At 37.7% G+C, this 21,412-nt stretch overlaps 1 protein-coding gene across 2 annotated transcripts; it reads left to right on the top strand.

Annotated features, from left to right (window-relative positions):
• The first annotated feature begins 35 nt into the window (after positions 1–35).
• LOC145990203 (venom protease-like) lies at positions 36–20,856 on the top strand. 2 transcript variants are annotated; one of them, XM_083125871.1, is made up of 8 exons: positions 36–210; positions 6,974–7,222; positions 9,759–9,850; positions 11,419–11,528; positions 13,422–13,460; positions 17,950–18,209; positions 19,444–19,607; positions 20,434–20,856. In XM_083125871.1, the coding sequence occupies exons 1-8, from the start codon at positions 126–128 to the stop codon at positions 20,599–20,601; spliced, it is 1,167 nt and encodes a 388-aa protein (XP_082981997.1). In that variant the 5' UTR covers positions 36–125; the 3' UTR covers positions 20,602–20,856. The 2 variants fall into 2 exon arrangements, with proteins under 2 accessions (XP_082981997.1, XP_082982006.1); XM_083125880.1 differs by lacking the exon at positions 13,422–13,460.
• The last annotated feature ends 556 nt before the right edge of the window (positions 20,857–21,412 follow it).

Below are 21,412 nucleotides of genomic sequence, written 5' to 3'. Positions count from 1 at the left end.
GCGTAAGTTCCTTTATTTGAGTTTCCTCCTTTAGAAATAGTAAGAAGCCATTTGACGTAACATGTCATGTCAAATTTTTATACTGAATTGTTGGAGGAAACAATTAAGACGATTTGTGCAGTGAGATGGTTTACAGTTGTGTTGTGGCGTGCGGAGTAATCCTGTTGTTTGTGATGCCAGATACACCAAGGGCGTACGGGCCTCTATATGGTAAGTTGGATAAGAAAAACAAATCTTGAGGCTCGACACGAATAGAAGACGTAGAGTGGAGGAAAAGTTCAAATCGATCATATTTTGTCAGCGCAAATCGAAAGCGAAATCTTGTCTCCCTATTGTCTCTGGTGGCTGGATAGACGGGGCAATCCCAACTTGCTGCGTAGGCAGGCCACGTGGTTACTAACCCCTCCTCCAATAGTCTGTGCCTTTACGGCTGATAGTAAGTCAGGTGGAAAAATTTCTCAACTATTCTAGAAGTTCTACCTCATTTGTGCGGATGCATCTGTAATAGTAAGGTAGGTGAGCCAAAGGTGGCCATAGTTAAGCTTCTAGGGCAATTTATAAATCTCCAATGAGAGAACTTTAATTCGAACTTGGATAATTCGAATTATTGGATAATTCGAACAAAAGCACATTCCCCTTGAAACCCCTATCTAAAACAATGTTAAAAATGACTACTTAATTCGAATTTTGAAGGTTAAATTTGGATAATTCAAAGTCAGGTTTCCAATAATTTAACATAAATATTTCCAAGAAAAAACAAAGTGGTTGCTACGTAAGAAATTCCAACAGATGACTCGTGCCCCTTTTCTTCTTGAAAAGGTTGTTTTTATGGTTAACAGATGTTCGGATGCAGGAGCGGCGCCAGAAATTTTCGACCGGGTGGGCAGAAGCTCCATATTGATACATTAGGGTGGGCAGTATGAATTTAAGACCATATATATGTCCATGTAAGACGTACAGTATATGTATCCCCCTCTCTCTTACACGCCCGATTTCCTTCTTGCTTCTTTTCCCTTTCATTTCCTTGTTTTCCTCTTTATTCTTTTCTAATATATTCTCGCAACTTGTTCCATTTCCTTTCGCATTATCTCTGATGGACACAATTATTTCAACGAAGTGTTTATCCAAGCCATACATTCACAGTCACATTCTTTCATGCATGTTAATGTAATGAAATAAATGCGAATTAGCTTTAAGCTTGTGTTGCATCACCACATTTTGCTCTTCGAAAGAAAAAAAAAGAAAGAAAGTACAGCACATACTTGATTTTATGTATTCGGCGACAGTGATAGAAAGTGCGATGGTAGACAGTCGTGATGTTTCTCGTAATTTAAATGCATGTTCCTGAGCATAGTATTTTCATCGTATGAGTTTTTGACTGAAAGAGTTATCTTACTCTTTGGGGGTCACTTTTCTTAGCTTACAAGGTTTGTACAACTGACAACCTATCTGAATGTTTGCAGTAGGGGCGATTAGGTTCCAACATTTGAGGGGCAAGGGCAATATATTTTTTTTTGGTAGAAAAGGCTTAGCGGGGGCAAAAAAGTGGCAAAATGTGGGAGGGGGATGCACTTCCCCTCCCGCTGTCCCTAATCGCCGCCACTGAATGTTTGGATTAAAATGAACCTCATTAGGAATTATTTAAAACACAGACGGAAAACAAATTCTTTGTTCATTGTCCATGAAGAATTCCTAGGCTTATGAAAGGCTATTTTGACAAAATATCACTCATAAATAATAAACAAGTAAGATTGAAAAATCTGTTCAGAATTGAAGAGATTATTAGCTAAGTTGATATTCGTTTTCTGAACTAAGCCAGAATAAAACTTTAATTTAAATTAAAAAGAGAGGTGCATATTATTACATAAGATGAATTATATTAAATTACATTATAATTAGGAACAATACGACAAAAATCCCCCCCAATAATTTTCCTTATATATAAGGGTTAAAAAGAATTGTTTATTATATTTTTGTTTTTATGTTTAACTAGAAATGCTGGAAATAATACATAGGAAAGTCATGTGGATTTTATAAATGTTGATATTGTTAGGCAGGCAATAATAGTTTGTATAATTAGTATATTTCCTATAGATAGAGGATGTTTCATTTGTAACAATGGTACTCATGCGGGAGAAGCAATACATGTATGGTTACATGAATATATTTTTTGAGGTAACAAAATTATTTAGGACACTAGGAATTCATCGAAGTTGTTCATCGTACCAGGAATAATTCATCTAACTTATATTTTTTATAGATGACTTGGCTTGTATGGCATGATCATTTTGAACACACTAGAATGTCAACCTCTGTCCTGTACAGAATACCCTGCAAACTTTATTCTTGCAGCTCAACGAGTCCCTGGCACCTGGAACCACAGTCGAAGAAATAATTTATAGGGATTTGTATTTTGAGTGTCCGCGTGTGTTTGTTTTCGCTCCTTCGTCACTTTCATCTAATCACCATTGAACCCTTTCGTCGTCATTATCCAAATTAGCAGAAAAATGACTTAAAATAATACAAATCATCCACAACTTACTCTTCCAAATATGTAGTTTCATTAGTACATACCACTTCGAAAGTTGAGGTGGTAGTTTCTACTAATGAAACACATTGCACAGTGTTCATTAGTAGATCAAGGCAGCTATTTCTGTGAACAATGACGTTGTTTTCCAAAAGTCTAAAATATTTGTCTCAGGCAATACACCCTCTTAAAATGGACGCATCTTCTGTGGTGGTAAAATGACATGTTGACATAATGACATAAAATGTTGCGAGTTCTTTCTGTATATTTTTTTCTGCAATGGCATAACGCAGTCGCATTATAATGAAGAGATCCTGTGTTCAACTCCCCTCCTCTGGTGATCCATACATACATAACTGGTTTATCAAAATTTATTCAGTTCGGTATTGTTGTGATTATTGTGATCCTTTCTTATTAGTAGAACGAATATAAAGTTGATATTTCACATACCATATTGGTATTTGAAGATGGCAGGTATGTAAAAATTGTAATGAAATAAAGAAAGGGGCACTTCTGAAATTTCAATGCGGAGCTAATTAGAACTATGCTACACTGCGTAGAATACTTAATCCCGAAAGTTTATGACTGCAGCAACACAAGCCTTCCATCTGTCCCTATCCGGAGCAAGATCTATCAATTTTTTCGCATCCTTACCGATTTCCTTTAGGTCCATCTCAATGTTATCCCTCCATCTTCGTCTTGGCCTTCCTACTGGTCTCTTACCACCAGGTTTCCCAACAAGAATCCTGTAAACTATTCTTTCCTCTGCCATTCGTGTTACATGGTCTGCACATCTAAGTCTTCTTGATCAAATTATTATAATAATAATTAAAATGTCGAAATAATTTATTGTGCTGCTGGAGGAAGTAACGCTAAGATGTTTTTATTTGCTTATTTGGAGATTATTTCAACCATACCCAGGCCGGGATTTATATACGTATGTGGAGGCCTGGAGCTTACAGCACCAAGACCTCGCTCCAATCTCCTCTACACAGTTTCTGTTAACTTCTCGCCAAGTTACATGGTGTGGTTTGTTATTATTTTTTTTTTTTTACCACATCCGAAGTATATAATATTTTAATTATGTGGTACTTTCCAAAGCAGTCTTTCCCAGTGAAGGCTTGGAGCTGCAGTCCTCAAGTTCACTCTAAAGTCTGATCTAATCTTGATTATACCCTGCATAATTTTATCCTCCTAAGCGTACTAGCTGCTTTTAATCATAGAAGTATTAATTTGACAGGTTTTTTTTGTTTCAATACCTCTATTAATTACTTTCACTTTCTAATGAAAAAATAGCTTTTTATGGGTTGATAATATGTGAACATTTCTAGCATAAATAATATTCACAAGTAAAATATACATGTTATGAACACCAGAATACACTTATTTATTGAGCGATTTACATATCACTAAGCATATGTACTTATTGAATTTGATTGGGTAGGCAATCGGGTGGGCACAGAAATTTTTGGGTGGGCGCTTGCCCACCCGTGCCCACCCCTGTCGCCGTCCCTGTTCGGATGGCAGATAAGAGAGGGCAGCGGGAATCTCCAGACCTTTTGTTTGTAGGAATGTGACCTTCACCCTCTCAGAAACAAGTTGAGAGGGAAGCGGATAGCTTACAGAAGGAGTCATTTGTCTGTGTGTTTTAGTGGAGTCACAATGTCGAAACGTGGTGCGTACAGTAGCTTAACATTAGATAAGAAAGTTGAAGTGCGTGCGAAAGAGAAAGCGTGTTAGAGGCGGCAACTTACCGATATTGACGCGTGTGTTTTAAAGTCGTTCAAACAATCACGTGATTCCAATATTCCAATAAATGTACTGTTCCTGGATGGAGATATGGATAAAACATAGCAGTTGTAAGGTAAGGTGTACTGTTTGCGTATTAATGCTGTTTTATGTTTAATACAGTGTGTTATTTCATTGGTGTTTATTTTATTATATTCTGGTTAATTCGAATTTTGGAAAATTCGATTTTTTTCGTAGCCCCTTGGAGTACGAATTAAAAAGAGTCCGCTGCATACCTCATTAACAACATGTACCATATGAATATTTTGTAAAATTGCTTGTAAGTTAAAAAAATAAGAAAGAAATACAAAACCGTTACATCTGTTCCCAAGGTGGCCCATGGGTACCAAAGGTGGCCGCCCCACTGCTAATAGTTTCGTTGAAAGTATTGCTTGTGCTCAAGAAAACATATTTATTCATTTTTTTATATAATTTATTAGAGAAATTGTTAATGTCAAACTTTTGATTGGAATGGTGACATGCATTATGTAAAGTAACGACGCATAACCGGCTCCCGTGGCGGAGTGTTTACTTATTGATGGACCCTCGTATGTAGAATGATTTCCCCAAGCTTCCATCTCTTGGCATTTCGAATTTGAGTTGTCCTAATATTGGGGAACATTCTTGGAAAAATATTTTCTGTAGTATTTAATTCTGGGTTGGAGCAAAATTTTAGCTAATTCCATCCTACTAATTGTCTTAGAAATAAATAAAAAAAAACACTTCTGCAAAGAAATTTATCACTGAAAGATTTAATACATAAACCCAACATATTAATAACATTTAGTGCTTCGTGAAAGTCTATGCAAATTTAACATTATTAGGAAATCTTTAATAAAATAATAAAACGTATTTTAATGTGAAAAAAGGTAAATTCCAGAGACGAGTGTAACCTGTTCCCAACCACTTTAGGAACTCACCTCTGGACAAAGTTTTTCAACAAAAATAGGTATCGTTCCTTTGACACAAAAAACATTCTTACAATGGTACTATGTGATCAGAAATATAATTAAACGAGCTTTCAAAATATGTATAAAATATTAACATTCGTTAATTTCAAGGGCGTATACACACCACATTTCTTACTTACCTTAAAATAACAACGACAACTAATCTGCTCGATCCCTGGGCGGAGCCAAACAGTACACACTGATGCAAACAGCTGGTAAATGCATTCCCTCCCCCCTTCAAGCAATCCTGTTTTCTCGCAAGTTTTCATTGGTCGAACCCTCTCGAGTTACTACGTGCGCAGAGACTTACTTTCGTTCGCTTACTCCATAGATTCCAGGGACAGATTATGGCACCTCGTGATTGGTTATAATGTACTTGAGCGTGAAAAGCCCACTGCAGATTTCACAGAGATTTTAAGTATAACGAGAAGAGAGATTCTCCGGATAGAGTATAGGTGTTTGGTGTTGAATGGGAAGTCTTGCTTGTACTACTACATTATCCAAATGTAGGATTTGAATTGAAGACCTGATCCAAAAGGGAACCGATATAATGAGAAATTAATATTAACATATTTTGTAAAACAAATTTCAATATTTTCGTATCATCAATTACAATGAATATGTGTTTTTCTTTCAAATAATAAAACAATTTACTACTGTATAAATTTCAATAACTCCTACTTTAAGAAATCAAATTGGGTTGTATATAAATTGTATTTCTCTTTAAAATGTTATTAAATACAAATTTATAAATATAAAAAATCATATATTAAGGGTTCAGTTCGTCTAAAGTCTTCAAACAAACATCTCGTAATCTTACAAGATATAAAATACTATAGTTTAGTTCGAGAATTATTAAGACTTTCAACTTGCCGTTATTCACATTATAAATAGTGAGTTTCTCTACAAAACTATAAATAAATATATAATAAAATAACCCGTGGCTCGACCGCCCTTGACAGCGATGGCTACTAGACTGAACATATCTTAAGTGGTACAACAATTGATTCTACCAAGTCTCTTGCTTTTATTAACAAGTCAATGATTCCGGACTTAACCGCCGGACTGTGAGACACTTTTTTGGTACTATCCTCCATTTGGAGACATTTTATGGTGTACCCTTAATCAAAATACATTGAAACTTATATCGTTTTAAAGCTTATAAAATAGGCTACTATTTTATAACTAACTTTTATTGGAAACAATTTCTTGTCATTTAATTTGTTCAAAACTTGAGGCAAAAACTTTAAAAAGTACTATAAAAATTTCAATTTTTGAAAATTATTTTTTATATTACGTCAAAACCACCGACATTATTGAAAAATTAAACAGAATCTTTTTTGTAGCCCATCTAATGAGGATTAAGACTAAAAAAGAATACCTGACTACGACGATTGGTTACGGAGATATAGGTCAATAACTGAGAGTCTGCGAAATTGATGATGGGGGACGCTGGGGGGAAGCACTACGAGGAGGGGCGGGGACTTTTGGGATTTTGCACTACTAGTAGTGTTCTAACAACTGACCAAAATTCAGATTTTACGGAATTATTGGCCTTTTTTGACTGGGCTAAGGGCAGAATTATCCTTTACTCTCTTTTCTTGAATTAAATATTGTCCAAGTTTTAATAGATTAGCTGTTAACTCAAGATATATTGGAGAGAGGCATGATTTGTTTTGATACACGTTATGTTTGTTCTACGTGTAAGGTTTCAGATGTAAGTTGAGGAAGAGAGGTCACACGGGCGTGTGCCGATCCATTACCGATTGTCCCTCCGCCCTCTACAGACTGTGGTTCAACAAGGAGAGACCAGAGATCTGCAGCTCCACAGGATATAAGACAATCATCTGCTGCGACGATTATGTCATCAATGATGGAAGGAAACCGCAAGTCACAACGGAAGTTTCTGAAATGCGCTCAGACGGGAATGCAACAGCTCCGAGAAGAAGCTCAATAGGTATTTGCGTTTAACTTATTTTTACGTCGTTTTTAGGTGGGTTAGGTTAGGATACTTTATGTTTCTTTTTTATTCTCTCTAGGTTAATCGGGATGACGAAGAAACGTCTAAGATTCGAACTTTGAAATTTTGGAAGTCCAGCATGTCCTTTACAAAGTTATCAACCACTCAGCAGCATACTTTAAACTATATTTTTATTTATTTACTATTATTTGGGATTACAGCTTCTTGCAGTTTTATCCATATATATGTACTGATGTTTAGAACATAAACTTACATATTTTTTCTTTACTTTGTGTACATTATTATTAAAATAAGAATCCACTATTGATAGAAATTATATATATATATATATATGTATATACATGTATATATATATATCCATCTGTGAGGTTAGGTACACAGATCAAAGATTCCAGACACTGTGGAAGAGGAATTGCCCACTTTATAAGTGTTTCGTAGAGAGTCTCTCTTTCTTGTATGTACGTACATATTACACTCAAATATAATATGGTGTATATCCACTGCGAATTAAACTTCTTGCTTTTGGGGGGGGGGGGTTTGCCCACTCCAAGGCCGCCCGCAGATTTTTCTCTCAGGGGGTACATAGTAAGATTTCATGACTTGCCCTTCAGTCATAGAAATTTTTATTGTTATTGTTTTTGTTATTAGCATCAAACAGATACATCAAAACATCACACAGACATCAAACAGATACATCAAAACATCACACAGACATCAAACAGATACCACTTAATCTACTGTCCTTCATGCTACCTTTGATCAATGTTTTTACATGCCGATGGGTAATGTAAAAGAAGTAATAATTGAACATGACTGGGTGTGAATTGTCGAGGTCAGATCCCTACTTTTCGTAATCCCGAACAGCCGAGAAATTCCAAAGATCTTATTTAAAAGAGGCTAAATATAATGATTGATTGATATGTTCTGCAGGATAAGTGTCTGAAATTTCTTGAAATTAACAATTCTTATTCAAGATGTGCAAAAATAATCACTTGGAGAGGAAATACTGTGTACAATTAGAGATTTAAACTGCATTGGGAAATTTCGAAAATTTTCCGACCTGATCGGGAAATGGAAAATTTTTTCAGTCCCGAACGTCAGAATTATTAATATATTTTGCTCAATCTCGTGCCGACCAAAATTTTTCGTCCTGCACAACGGCAGAAAACATGATTCTAATGTCTTGTGAAAACGTGTTCTCGTTATTTTGTTGGACATGGCAGTTAATTGCTTCAACTGACAGCCTGTAAATCACAGAAAACAATATTATTTGTAATAAAATGTCGCTACAATTTCACCATTCGAATTACCTGAACATTTTTCAAATATCTTGGGAAGAACCGTTGGTCTAATCAGGGGCGTATTTGTGATTTCATTTCGGGAAGTAGTTTTTTTTGGGGAGTATGCAAATTTGCATATATGTTACCAGTCAGTAAATTAAACTATTGCCTTCCGATTCAAGGAACCTTGGAACATTGGTTGTAACCTAGGCCATTAAATCTTACTTAATACATTTATGACGTAATTTAGAAACAGTGTATGTAGGGCAAAATACTGTCTTAATAGTTACCGAATCAAAGTAACCTGTAAACGTAAGTGTAACCCTACTTCAAAAAAATAAATAATAACAATAATTAATAATTTACATTCTAAGGAAACCCAAACTCGTACACGAAAACGGATATCTAACTAGTAACACCGAAAACTTATCCAAATTGCCATTACCAGGGTCAAGCTTAATGTCCATTTAACCACCTACAAGTTTCTTGTGAACACTTGAATACATATTCGGTTGGTCAGTTACAGAATTGTCATCCTTTAATCCACAAGGCTGCATACTTTTCGGCATGGAAATTTTTGATGACTAGACAATTAATGGACATGAATGATTTTTCAATTGTGTTTGTAACATTTAAGAAATGGTATACTGCATGCTTTCAATTCAATTTTCTTTGAGGAGGATAAAAACATCCCTGGCAGGGATAAAAATAATTTTCTTTTGGTGAGCATAAAATGTTTTGTGTGTGTGGGGGGGGGGGGTGTATATCTTCCTTATTGCCACACATACAATTTCGGTTTTGTACAATCCGAATCTATTGAATGACTTTTAGAAGTTGTATGTCCTGACGTAATACGATTTAGTAATACTATCACATTCATTGAACCCTTAACTTTTGCAAACCAGGGCCTGATTCTATGGAAATTATATATCCTATGCTTTAAACTATCAATCGCAAAGTTTTCATGTCCACTCATTACTGCAGCGACGAATACGAGCAATCATATTGTTTCTTTGAGATCCACAATGAATGTAGCTCTCCCTGGTATCTCTCGTCGCATCTCAATAGCAGACGTTACAGATGCCAGCTGAGGCTGAGTTAAGAGCATAAGAACAATGAGACAAACCTACTGCAAATCGTTTGGGATTCTAAAATAATACGCTAAAGTGGACCATTCTATTTTGCTGTTTACTTCACATAGGTTTATAATGAATTTTCATTTTCTTCCGCAGCCTGCATGGAGTATAGTCGCAGCTGTCCGACGGTCCTTGTTCCTTTAATAGAAAATGGAGAGAATGCTACAATGGGGGAATTTGGACACATGGTAAGTTCAAAAACAGTTTTGGAAAAGATGATACAAAAAGCACACAAACGTATGTTGATTTGACACATAGTGACGTCTAGATTTTTTCCAACTACAGGCTTGGTAGTTACAACTTCAAGGATTTTTTAATCTTTTAACTGTGTCTGTCTTTGTTTTTGCCTGCCTATTTCGATTTATATGCATGAATATAATACACATATAGTGCTCCAGGTAGAAATTATTAGCTGGGGGATGCTTATATGGATCAACATCAGCAGGACAATACAGTAGGTGGGGGATGCTTACGCAAAATATCCTACCTGTGTGTGATGTTCTTTGATTTTGTTTAAAACTGGGGCATTGCATCCTCCATGTTCCCTCCACTTCGAGCAATGTACGTACGTATATCTTAGCTGTGCCCTGCAAATTGCGACGTGTCGTGTGTGTGTGTGGAGGTAGGGTCCCACATACAGGATATCGGCCATTTGTAGAGGTGATGTGATCAGCACCACGATCCGATATACAGGGTGCGGCAAAAATAGTTATCTGATGTGAAGGATGAATATGTTTGAAATCAGTGTCCAGACAGACACGTTTGGTACACCAATGGAAACTCCAATCCTTGGAGAAAAGAAAACAAAAATCACATTTTGAATACAACATCTGCAAGATGGCCACCATCATTTTGAATACACTGATGTAAGAAGAGTTGAAAATCACCAATGACCTTGCGTAATGTATCCGGTTGGATACCGTTTTTTTCCGCCCTGATGTGATTTCTGAGTTCCTCTAAGGTTGTTGGTCGTCGATGGACCCCCCCCCCCCCTTTTCAGGTAACCGCAGAGGAAAGAATCAGGGACACTGAGATCTGAAGAGCAAGATGAACGGGGAAATAGACTGCCTGGAAACAAGTTTCGCAGAGCAGTCATGAAAACTGCCGCCGTATGCGCAGTTGCGCCATCCTGTTGAAACCAGAGATCCCCACGATCTTGATCTTGAATCGCAGACATGAGAAAAGTGTCAATCATGTGCCTGTAGCGATTAGCGTTGACAGTGCACGTTGCTCCAAATTAATCTTCGAAGAAATATGGACCGACAACATTGCTAGCAGATACAGCACACCAGACTGTCACTTTGGCATCATACAGCGGACGCTGATCGAGACAACATTTTTATGTTAAGTATTTTGCATATTTTGCATATAAAATAGGAAAGTTCAAAATCGCATCCACTGCATACCTTGCCCAAACTCATGTCAGTAGAGGATTGATGGGTGACTTTCTCATGGCAAAGAGGGAGGTGAGGGGAAAGCTATAATTTATTTTAATTACTACCTACGATGTTGTTTTTTAAGGGACGATTATGGTAATTCAAGATTTATTGGTAATTGATTGCTTGACTTGTTTTATTTTACTTCGCTTTTCTGACACTTTTGGCTAATCGCATAGATAAGGATGACACAACACGATCACGATCCTCACAGAGGATTATACTGGTGGCTATGAGTCCAGCTGTTAAGGATTGCCTGAATGAATTTTTGCTCGAAATACATTTCCGATGTTTCTAAAGTTTTGTATTTTTCTTTCCAGGTTCTTCTGGGTTACGAGAATGGGTCTGGGATTAACTGGGGATGTGGTGGATCTTTGATAAGTGACATGCACGTGCTCACGGCTGGTCATTGTGCCTACAATGCACAAGGGTAAGTTTCATTACAGAGTATTTCGCCTCTTAAGCAGTGGCGGCTCATGGTCTGGCTCTATGGTTGTGCACTTCAGTCTATCGTCCAGAAGTATTATACCACCACTGTGAAATACTCACACCCGTTTTTGCGTACATAATGAAGCTTAATATATTGGCAACCCAAGTTTTGATCACCTTTCACTGAAAATGGGGCTATGACAGAGTTATATGTATTTCATGTTTTTCTTTAACACGAATTTTTTTACAAATTTCAAATATTTCGGAAATTATCCAGCCAATCACGAGAAGAGCGATGTTATTGTGGAGTTGTAATTCAGCATTCGATAACCTGACAAAATCACTCAAAACATAGAAATACCGATCTACAATATCAATACAATTGTCGATTTGCAAAATATTTCGTAAAGACTTTCTCCCCGGCACTGCTGATTTTAATGAACAAGGAGAATAATAACATTGGCGTACACCAAAGAAGCCGATCCAATTACCACATGGAGGAAATCAGTTGTTTATTTATTGTTGTTTATTTCTAATGACAGACTGATCAAACCAAGCAAATCAAGCGAAATGAAGAGAATAATAAATGTTAAAGCAAATAACACTACTCGCTACGTTCACACTGCCCTGCTTCGTAATCGTACTTCAGAATTTCCCTTCTCTTCCGCCGTATCCATATATTGCTGCAATTGCTACAGGCTTTGTAGCTAACTTCCCTCCAAAAATTCAATAACGTTAAGTCTGCTTTCGCTATGTACAGTTTCCCTATTCATCATGAAATCAAACACTTTACTGAAACAGGAACGACCTTTTGACAGCGTTAAATAATTTTGTAACGCAGTAACAGCCACACAATGCAAAACAGCTGACTATTTGATGCATGCTCCCTCCCTGCGGGTTGATAATTCGGCTACTGCACCACAGAGGCAGTTTATTTTGACCAAGATGCACGTAGCAAAGGCATGCTTAAAACACCCGTTTTGGTTTCAGTTCCCCCTCCCTTCTCCTTTTCTTCCCCTGTTATGCTCGGGACAATAAACCATCGAAATTTCCCTTAAAAAAAAATCCCTCAATTTGCGATGATGTATGGGTTGCATCGACTGCGTCACACGATCTCCAATGGAATGGGTTTGCAACACTACATTTGGTCTCTCACAGATCGCTGCGTTCACAGCCTTCCTAAATTATGCAACCTCCCCTCACACGGCGCTCAAGCCAAAACACCCAATCAGTGTCCTCTACGCGACTGCAGCAACAGCGTCATAGTGAGCGAAACTACCATTGTGTTCAACTTCAAGCCCTGATCGCGACCTGGTCTACGCGGTTTGATATCACGGATCGCAGACTTCTCCACCATCTCTCTTGGTGGAGCGGCGTGGGAACACTTGATGTTTCGAAGGAGATAGAGTTCAATCAATAAGTATAATAATAATGATTTGCATTATAATTTTATTTTGGTGTGCACGTGCGAATGTGCGAATAGGCAGAAGCCGCTACTGCTCTTAAGTTAAAAAGAGAAGTACGTGCGTGCAATGGTTACATGAAAACGATTCCGTGCTCGTAAAGAACACCGGAAGGAAAGGATTTTGTAGGTGCGTACTGTTAGCGAACACACAAACTTGCCCTGTCTTGTTTGTCCTTGAAAGTGGTCAACATGCAAGTGTTGCCAGTGATATCTTATAATCATTTTGTGTTTGAAATTAGCTAAATGAAGGATCCTCAACAATTTAGATTAACTACATGAAAGTTTTTATTAAAATATTCATATAAGTATTTCATCTTCCTTAAAAATCAAATTTTACATAGGAAATGTAAATGTTAATCAACCTAGGTTACTTTTTTGTACAAAGGACAGCTTCCTAAGACATTTGTAAATGTTATTATCAATTTTCAGTTGTTCCAAAGCTGTTTTCATCCGGGTGTCGATGTTCATGTAAGTCTTCTTTCTTTTACCGCTAGAAACTCCAAGTTCTCCCTGCCTAATTTGAAACATGGATGAATGCCTATGTTATTAGGTTAGGCTAGCTATGTTTAGTTCTCTTAGACTAAATAATATTTTTTAGTTGTATTTATGCTAATGGATCCTAACCTAACCTCGTAGGCATTCCTCGTCTGACATCAGAACACAAGGTAGCAAAACTGTTGTACGACAAGGAAGACCCGATTGAAGAATGATCAGAGGTGAGTCAGGTCAGGTCAAGAGGCACCAGCCACTGAGGTGTTTCTCCACGGAAGTTGGCTTATCACTGGCAACGCTTGCATGCTGACCAATTTGAAGGACAAATAAGACAGGACAAGTTTGCGTGTTCGCTAACAGCACGCACCTGCAAATCCTTCCGTAACTGTGTTCGCTGAGAGCACGTGTTCCATACGAGCACGTTCGCTAACAGCACGGCACCCATGAAAACAATGACACTCTGTATTGTGTTGTTTCTTTATTTTTTACGTCGCTTCGGCATGACGAAGAGTTGATGTAATCAGGGAAAATCCACAGAAACTCAACAACTAAAAAGAATTGGAACGTAGTATTTCTGCATCATGCGTCCTAGACTCGAATCGACGATAATAGATTACTTGGGTATAGAGGGGTGGGAAGTTGAGGCAAATTGAAGGGGGAATCGTTCATACTAGGGTAGGCCAATCCGGGATAAAATTTTATCAGGATATCGGATAATTTTCTATCCGGATTTCAAATATCCAGATATCCGATATTCTGAAATCAGAATTATCCGGATATCCGAATGTCCGCATTATCCGGACAGTTTTATCGTTTATCCGTTTCACGGGCTATCCACATATTCTTTAATTCGTCATGTTCGTATTTCATTGTACGGATTTTCTAACGAATCCTTCATCAAATCAGTACTATCTGGATATACGGATTATTCGGATTATCCACATATCCGTATTATTAGGATTATCCGTTGAATCCGAAACGAATAGCAGATAATTTGAAAACAGAATATCCGTTATATAATATACAGCGTGTCCGAAAAGTAACTGTGCAGTGGAAATGTTGAAGTGAATTTGAAATTGTACTTACGGGAGTGCAGTTTTCTTTACAGGAGATTCTGGAAATGTCTTCCTCCGACTTGAAGACTTTCCTGCACACGATGCTGCATATTGTTAAACACTTTATGGCGGGTTGCTGGAGTTATCTGTCCAATGTGCTGGGTGTAATGACTCTCTGCAGCTCGGCCAGTGTGTGAGGATTGTTTTCGTATACCCGTCCGTTGAGTGAGCCCCACAGAAAAAAGTCCGGGAGAGTGAGATCTGGAGACCTAGCAGGCCAGAGTACACGGGAGATTATGCCATCACCAAAAAATTCTTCGAAAAAACGGAGTGATGCCCCAGCCGTGTGTGCAGTAGCCCCGTCTTGTTGGAACCAACCCTCTTGAATCTCACGCTCAGTTGCTTTGAAGATGTCATCAGCTCGTGCTCGGGGAATTATAATTTGGAGGACATTTCCAGTATCTTTTGTAGAGAAAACAGAACTGCCGTAAGTACAACTTCAAATTCACTTCAACATTTCCACTGCACATACTTTTCGGACACGCTGTACATACATATATACATACATAAGGTGAAAAAAGTAGAAAGAATGGGACAGAAATTGATATAAAGAGAGAAAGAAAGTGACATGAAAAAGACAGAAGAAGAACGAAAGATGAAAAGAAAGAGAGAAAGAAGGAAGAGAGACGGGGATAGTAAGAAAGACATTAAGATACAAAAAGAAGAAAGAGAGTAGGGTCAAAATTTGACTCAGAGGAAAAGGGAAAGTAAGGAGAAAAAGAAAGAAGGAGGGAGAGGGGACATATGGGGAAGAAAAAAGGAAGAAAGATGGGAAGATAGAAAGAGCAACAAAAGAAGAATGAGAAAAATGTAGAAAGAGAGATAGAGAAACAGAGGAAGAAAATTAGGAAAAGAAACGAGGTGAAAGAAAGAAGAGGCCATGCAACCTAAATTCTGTAGCTACGTCACTGCAACCAGTCTTTTGAGGTTATGTGTTGCACTGTGTCTTATGTGGTAAGCGATCCTCAACAGCTTCAGCTTTTATTATAGACACATATGTAAATCTCAGCCTCGGACATAAAAGTACCAGTGTGTATGTCAGTGGCGTATGCTGGTTCTAAAGAGTGGGTAATCTCCGACCCTTGATCCTCAAACTCCAAAAGTTTCCGTACAATTTATGTCAGGATCCATATTGGATTTAGGAATATTGTGTCGGAATGTTTGTCTTATTGCTACGACCACAATCAATTAATTCTCGTTATTGCAGTTTAATATACGTGCAGAATTTCAAATAATAAAACAAGACAGTATTATAAAGCTATAAAAAAACAACCTGTGAAATATAAAATGAAAGACGTGCACTAGGGAAATAAAAACCCGCAATATTAATTTAAGTGCAAATTTCAACTTACTCCAGGACCCGATTACTTGTGATGTACCACGTCCAAAGCACGCTGTTTGTCCAGTTGCACGTCAATACGTGTCTGTGCGAAAGATTGCAGCTTACCGAAAAAAGTTATGTGACTTTTGGATTTTTCATGTTTGACACAAGCGTTGCAAAGATTACAGTATCTGCCACGCGTCCATACATTCAGTCCATACATTTTCAGCCCCGAAAAGTAAGCACGGCCAACAAAAAAGCAAAGCTTATTAACACTTACACTTCCTGTCAACCATGGTGTTTTGTCATAATTTGCTTGCGAAAATGCCTCACATATTCCCGATTTTTGTCTTTGTGTGTAGAAATAAGTTCAAGCGATGACACTGGCCTACCTGTATTAACAAGTTGCAACTTCTCCTGAAAAGATCTTGTTCCAAAAGGTTTCACCAGCAAATCTTGTATCACATCCATTACCCTTTAACACAGCACTATCACGACAAACACTAACATCTAAATAAATAATAAACACGAAGCCAACGACTAAACGCATTCAGTTTCACGCGCAAAACTTCTGTTGTTGTGTTCCTGGCTGAGAATGAAATTCCCTATGAATGATAAAAAAATCCCTTTCCGAGCTCGAAATGACAGGTTTTAAAAGTTCGAATCATTGCAGGCCAGAGCCAGAATTTTATTTCGGGATGGGGATCATCCCTTATTAGCAGCCGCCACATAAAGTTGAAACAGTGGGGTTAGAAGTCCTGAAGATGAACCTCAGATTATTACAACGTATTATGCAAGGTGTTTAATCCTGCTAATGAAGTAAAATTAATTACCACTATACACTTTTTTTAATTAGATATTTGTAGGATTTCGGGGAGGGGGGTTTCAGCCCCCCGAGTCCTCCACCTGGCTGCGTGCCTGATGTGTTTTTTTTTCTCGTTTTATGTTTAATTCGTTCATCTTCATCACTATTAATCTAAAGAGGTGGAATTTAGCAACTTAAATTAAGTATATATAATTTATTTTTGATATCTTTCCCTTTAAAAAATATTCAGTTCTGTGAAAGAAGTATTCTCGCTGCTTTTGAAGATTAGAGAGGAGAAACAATCACTATTTTTGTAAATACAAGGATGGGGGAGTCAGCATATAGGTGCATTAATTGCTTAAGCTTTGAATTTTAATTTAGTTTGCTTCATCTTCAATATTTAAGCTTTTTCCCTTTGATAAATTTATGTTCAAGTAACAGAAATCAGCAAGACAGAAGCAAATGTAAAGTGAAAATTAGCGTAGAATTGGTTTACCCATGTTTTTCAATTTTCCTGTTCGCACTCTACCGGGTATGTTTTCCCTAGTTTAGCGAAGGGAACGGTAAAGGCTCTGAAGGTTGAGAGTGCGACCGGTGCGGTGGACTCTCACAAGAAGGAGCTTACCCTGGCCACGGAATCACCACGCCTGAGAAGCCGTGTTTCCTCCCCCTCTTTCTTTCTCCTCCCTCCTCGCCAAGGGTTGTAAGGAAAGCGGGAGGAATGACGTCAGGGTGAGATTCCCTGAAGTCATTCTACCGACTGGAGAAAGGTTCCCGGACATTCAGCGGCAAACGGTTGGAAGCATTCGTGCGCTGGAAGCAAAGAAATGTATGCATCGAAATTGGTTTGGAAGAATATTGCGAAGAAATGTGTGTGTATATATATATATATATATATATATATATATATATATATATATATATATATATATATATTTACAAAAAAGAAATACAGCCGGGTCATCTGCGATTACCTAGATGACCCAGAGTATACGCCGCTGGTGTATGTTTGGATTGAACGTGTTTGTTTTAGTCCTGGCAAAGAGTTGACTTCCGCAGAACGAGTTTTAATCCAGATAGCTTCTCCTTTTATTCCACAAGATCTGCCTCCTCAACTTTTTCCTTATACATTTTATGACTCCATACATCGAAGAGCGGAACTTGTGTCCTAAATTGGTGTGAAATGGAAAACGTATTCTCTATTCATTCGTGCATTTCTTTTAGGAAAACGCCTGTCCTGGTTCGGGCTGGCGATCTTGATATCAGCACAGACGAGGATGGTGCCACGCCAGTTGATATAATGATAGAAGACATCGTCCCCCACCCGGAGTACGAACCCCCGACATTATATCATGATTTGGCCATCTTCAAGCTTAAAGAGAAGGTGACATGGAACAAGAATGTTTTCCCCGCCTGCCTACACACGGAGAATGAAATACCAAGAATGCCATTGCTGGCAACCGGGTGGGGACAGACTTCCTTCTGTGAGTATGATTATCATTTTCTGTTTCTCTGGTTTGTCTCTGTTCAAAGTTTTGTAAAATTGATCATGCCTATTTGACCATTAGTCAAGTCTGGAATACATGAAACCAATGGTGGACTATAAAACTAAAACATCAAAGAAAAAGTTTACGTTTCCCTGGAACAGTATACTAAACGTCAACCAAGAATTCAGTTCTAAGAATGATCATAATGTATTCTAATGAAGTATTGGAACTACTTTCGTTAGTTTATTTCTTTCTGCTTCTTTCAAATCCTCTGCGAGGATCAAAAATGTACAGTATGTGAATTCGACGAGTAAGGTTGTCTCAGCCATTGCAAATCAACCAACCACCTTCCTAATAAACGGATCCATGGGGCGGACAAAGGGAAATCATCCCTCAATAGTGGAAAAATTCTGCCTGTGTAACTACGAGTAATAGTTTTGGCGACTCAAATATTGTTACTGTTGTTGTTGTTGTTTTACAGAGAAGATACGATTCTCGAGAACAGATTCTTATTTCTTTGTTTATTCATTTTACGCCCCATGTACAGTCATCGAAAAAAAATACTTCCCCCCATAAGACTATTGATATTAAGCCTATGTTGGGCGAATATTCTTTTTTCCATGCTGTACATTCAGTTTACAGAGGCAATGGAAGAAATCATGATGATAAATAAATACAATCATAAACATCTATTCGATCCATAACTCTTAAGTGAGGAAACCGTTATGCTTTTGTTTTTTTAGTATGTTGATTGATAAAGGAAATCCAAGATGCAAGTTGTAAAGTGAAGTGTTTGACATTAGAGTCATATCGTGTTTTCAATGGTTGCTATTTATGTTTCAAGTATGCCTAGTATAATACACGTTAATATTAGACGTGCACGCACGATCCACTACCGTACTATTTCGTTTTGAAACGATACGTTAATCTTTATATCACCGAGGTCAACTTGCCTCTTGTTTTTAGATTATTGTTTATGTGCAAATGAAGTTTAGAGAAGATTCTGTACTCGGTGAGTCGCCTTTCTCAAGTATTATTAACGGATCTGCCTCTACTTATACAAATGTATCCCATAACAACTAACATTAACCAAGAAATCTCAACAATTGATATTAACATTCTTTATACCTATTGGTAGCAATCTAAATGCTCGAAATAAGTCTCCTAACTTTCAACGTACACTCTGTAGTTACTTGCTCTACATAAAAACGTGCTTACTTCTTTGTTTCAGTTGGAGAAAAAAGCACTATCTTGCAGAAGGTTATGTTGGAATATGTCCCTTTGCAGAGTTGCAATGAGAGTTACAGGAACAGATTGGGCAGAGAACTTCCGAATGGTCTTCAGAGTTCAATGCTTTGTGCGGGGGACCCAGAAGGGCTTAGGGATGCCTGCTACGTAAGTTCATTCTTACTGAAACATCTAGTGTAGAGCTTTCTCATAAATTTGCATGAATTCTTGAGATATATATGGGGAAAGTTAAGAAACATAGACAGAGTTTTTAGAATTTAACAGCATGAAGTTACATCATAACTGAAAAGTAATGTGTGATCAAGTCAAAATAAAATCAAGGATAATGTAATAAACGACCCTTCTTCCTGCGATAGGACACGAACCCAAATGTTCGAAATATATTTATTTAATCATTATTTTTATTTTATTTTTTAACATTGGCCATTGATATTGGACGGAAATTTTCCATACCTTTTTTTTTAAAAAAAATAACGAGTATATTATGTGTGTTTTAATGTTTGTGTGTTTTCTGTATCACGTATATCATTAAATCAAAATAAAGAAACATGGCATTTTAATGTTTGCACTGTTACTAGCCGATTTGTAAAATCTACAGCGATATGTAGAGTCAGTCATGTATAGAAGGTAATCATGCTGTTTCCGGCCCCCGTGGTGGAGTACTTAGTAATTCGCGCTACGACGCCATGGTTCCCGGGTTCGAATCCTGGCCGGGGCATGGATGTTTGTGAGTGTCCATTCATCAATTTCATCATATCATCACTCATCCCCATCTTCGCAAATGCAATCGAATGTTGTATTAATTAATACGTTAAATGTTTTAAGATCACATTTCATAGCTTAATTTTAGTTTGATTAATGACTTTCTTAGTCTGTATTTTTTGGAGGGAAAGATGCTTTCTGAGAACAAGGGCTTGCATTCTTTTTAGTTTTGCCTACTATGGACAAATGTACATATGCACTCTAATTCCAGGGAGATTCTGGTGGCCCTCTCCAGTATCGCGTTCCCTACTCCAGCTGCTCCTACAGCATTGTGGGGGTGATCTCCAGCGGTGCTACTGGATGTGCTTCCAGTCTACCAGGCATCTACATAAGGGTCTCCGAGCACTTGGACTGGATAGAGAGTGTCGTGTGGCACTGAGTTGGGAGAGGTATGGATCCCTCTGAGAGTGGCTGAATAGAGTTTCCGTTGCTCCACTGGACCACAGTTTGTGGATCACTGTAGAGCAAACAAGAGCGTTACACGATGTTTGCAGAAGAAATAGCAGGCAACTGACGACGGGAAGATTGAGATACTAGGACCAAATTTCACGCCTTGTTCTGCAGATCTCTTCTGGCTGTTACATATTTATAAGCAGTTCTTGGATAGTGTTAATACAGAAAATATCTTTTGCGGGTGAGGGGAATATTGTAAATATATAATTGTAATGTATTGTGTAAATAAATATTTATACTCGAATATAATTATATGCAAGCTAATAATCGAATCTTGCTACTATTTATGCATATTTTTTGTATTTCTGTCCGAAACCATATGATACAATGTGCATAAAGATTTAGGAAACCTTATACGAGTAGGTTATGATTTATAACAACAATGGTCAAAGTACATATTGCTGTGTGGTTTTTAACGCACACAACTGTAAAATGGAAAAAATCTTTGTATAAAAGTTTATATGTGTGTTAATGCTCTTACCAAGGTTGCTTCTTGCTTGGTAGCCAGGAATTCTAACGTTGATTTCCCTCAACGGCTTTCTGGTTTAAAATGTAACAAAGGAACCTTCGCCCCATTCAGTTTTCTGGAATGCATAAATACTCGGGTTCGACTCGTTCGGGAGAACAGATATACACAACAGAGGTTCTTTGAGATTGAGATGACGTCGAGTTGAAGTCCATTCCAGCATACTGTTGAAGAGCGCCGAGTGGCTAGTTTGCACTTACGAGCGCCGCAT

Source organism: Lepisma saccharinum, chromosome 1 (assembly GCF_977018435.1).
Source record: "Lepisma saccharinum chromosome 1, izLepSacc3.1, whole genome shotgun sequence".
Taxonomy (NCBI): Eukaryota; Metazoa; Arthropoda; class Insecta; order Zygentoma; family Lepismatidae; genus Lepisma; species Lepisma saccharinum.
The sequence above is the reverse complement of the archived record's forward strand: the minus strand, read 5'-3'. Positions and strand labels throughout refer to the sequence as shown.

Coding starts and splice junctions, on each gene's coding strand:
- LOC145990203 (XM_083125871.1), top strand. CDS start 126: ATGGTTTACAGTTGTGTTGTGGCGTGCGGAGTAATCCTGTTGTTTGTG. Junction 7,223..9,758: donor TCCGAGAAGAAGCTCAATAG/GTATTTGCGTTT, acceptor TTTCTTCCGCAG/CCTGCATGGAGTATAGTCGC. Junction 18,210..19,443: donor GTGGGGACAGACTTCCTTCT/GTGAGTATGATT, acceptor TCTTTGTTTCAG/TTGGAGAAAAAAGCACTATC.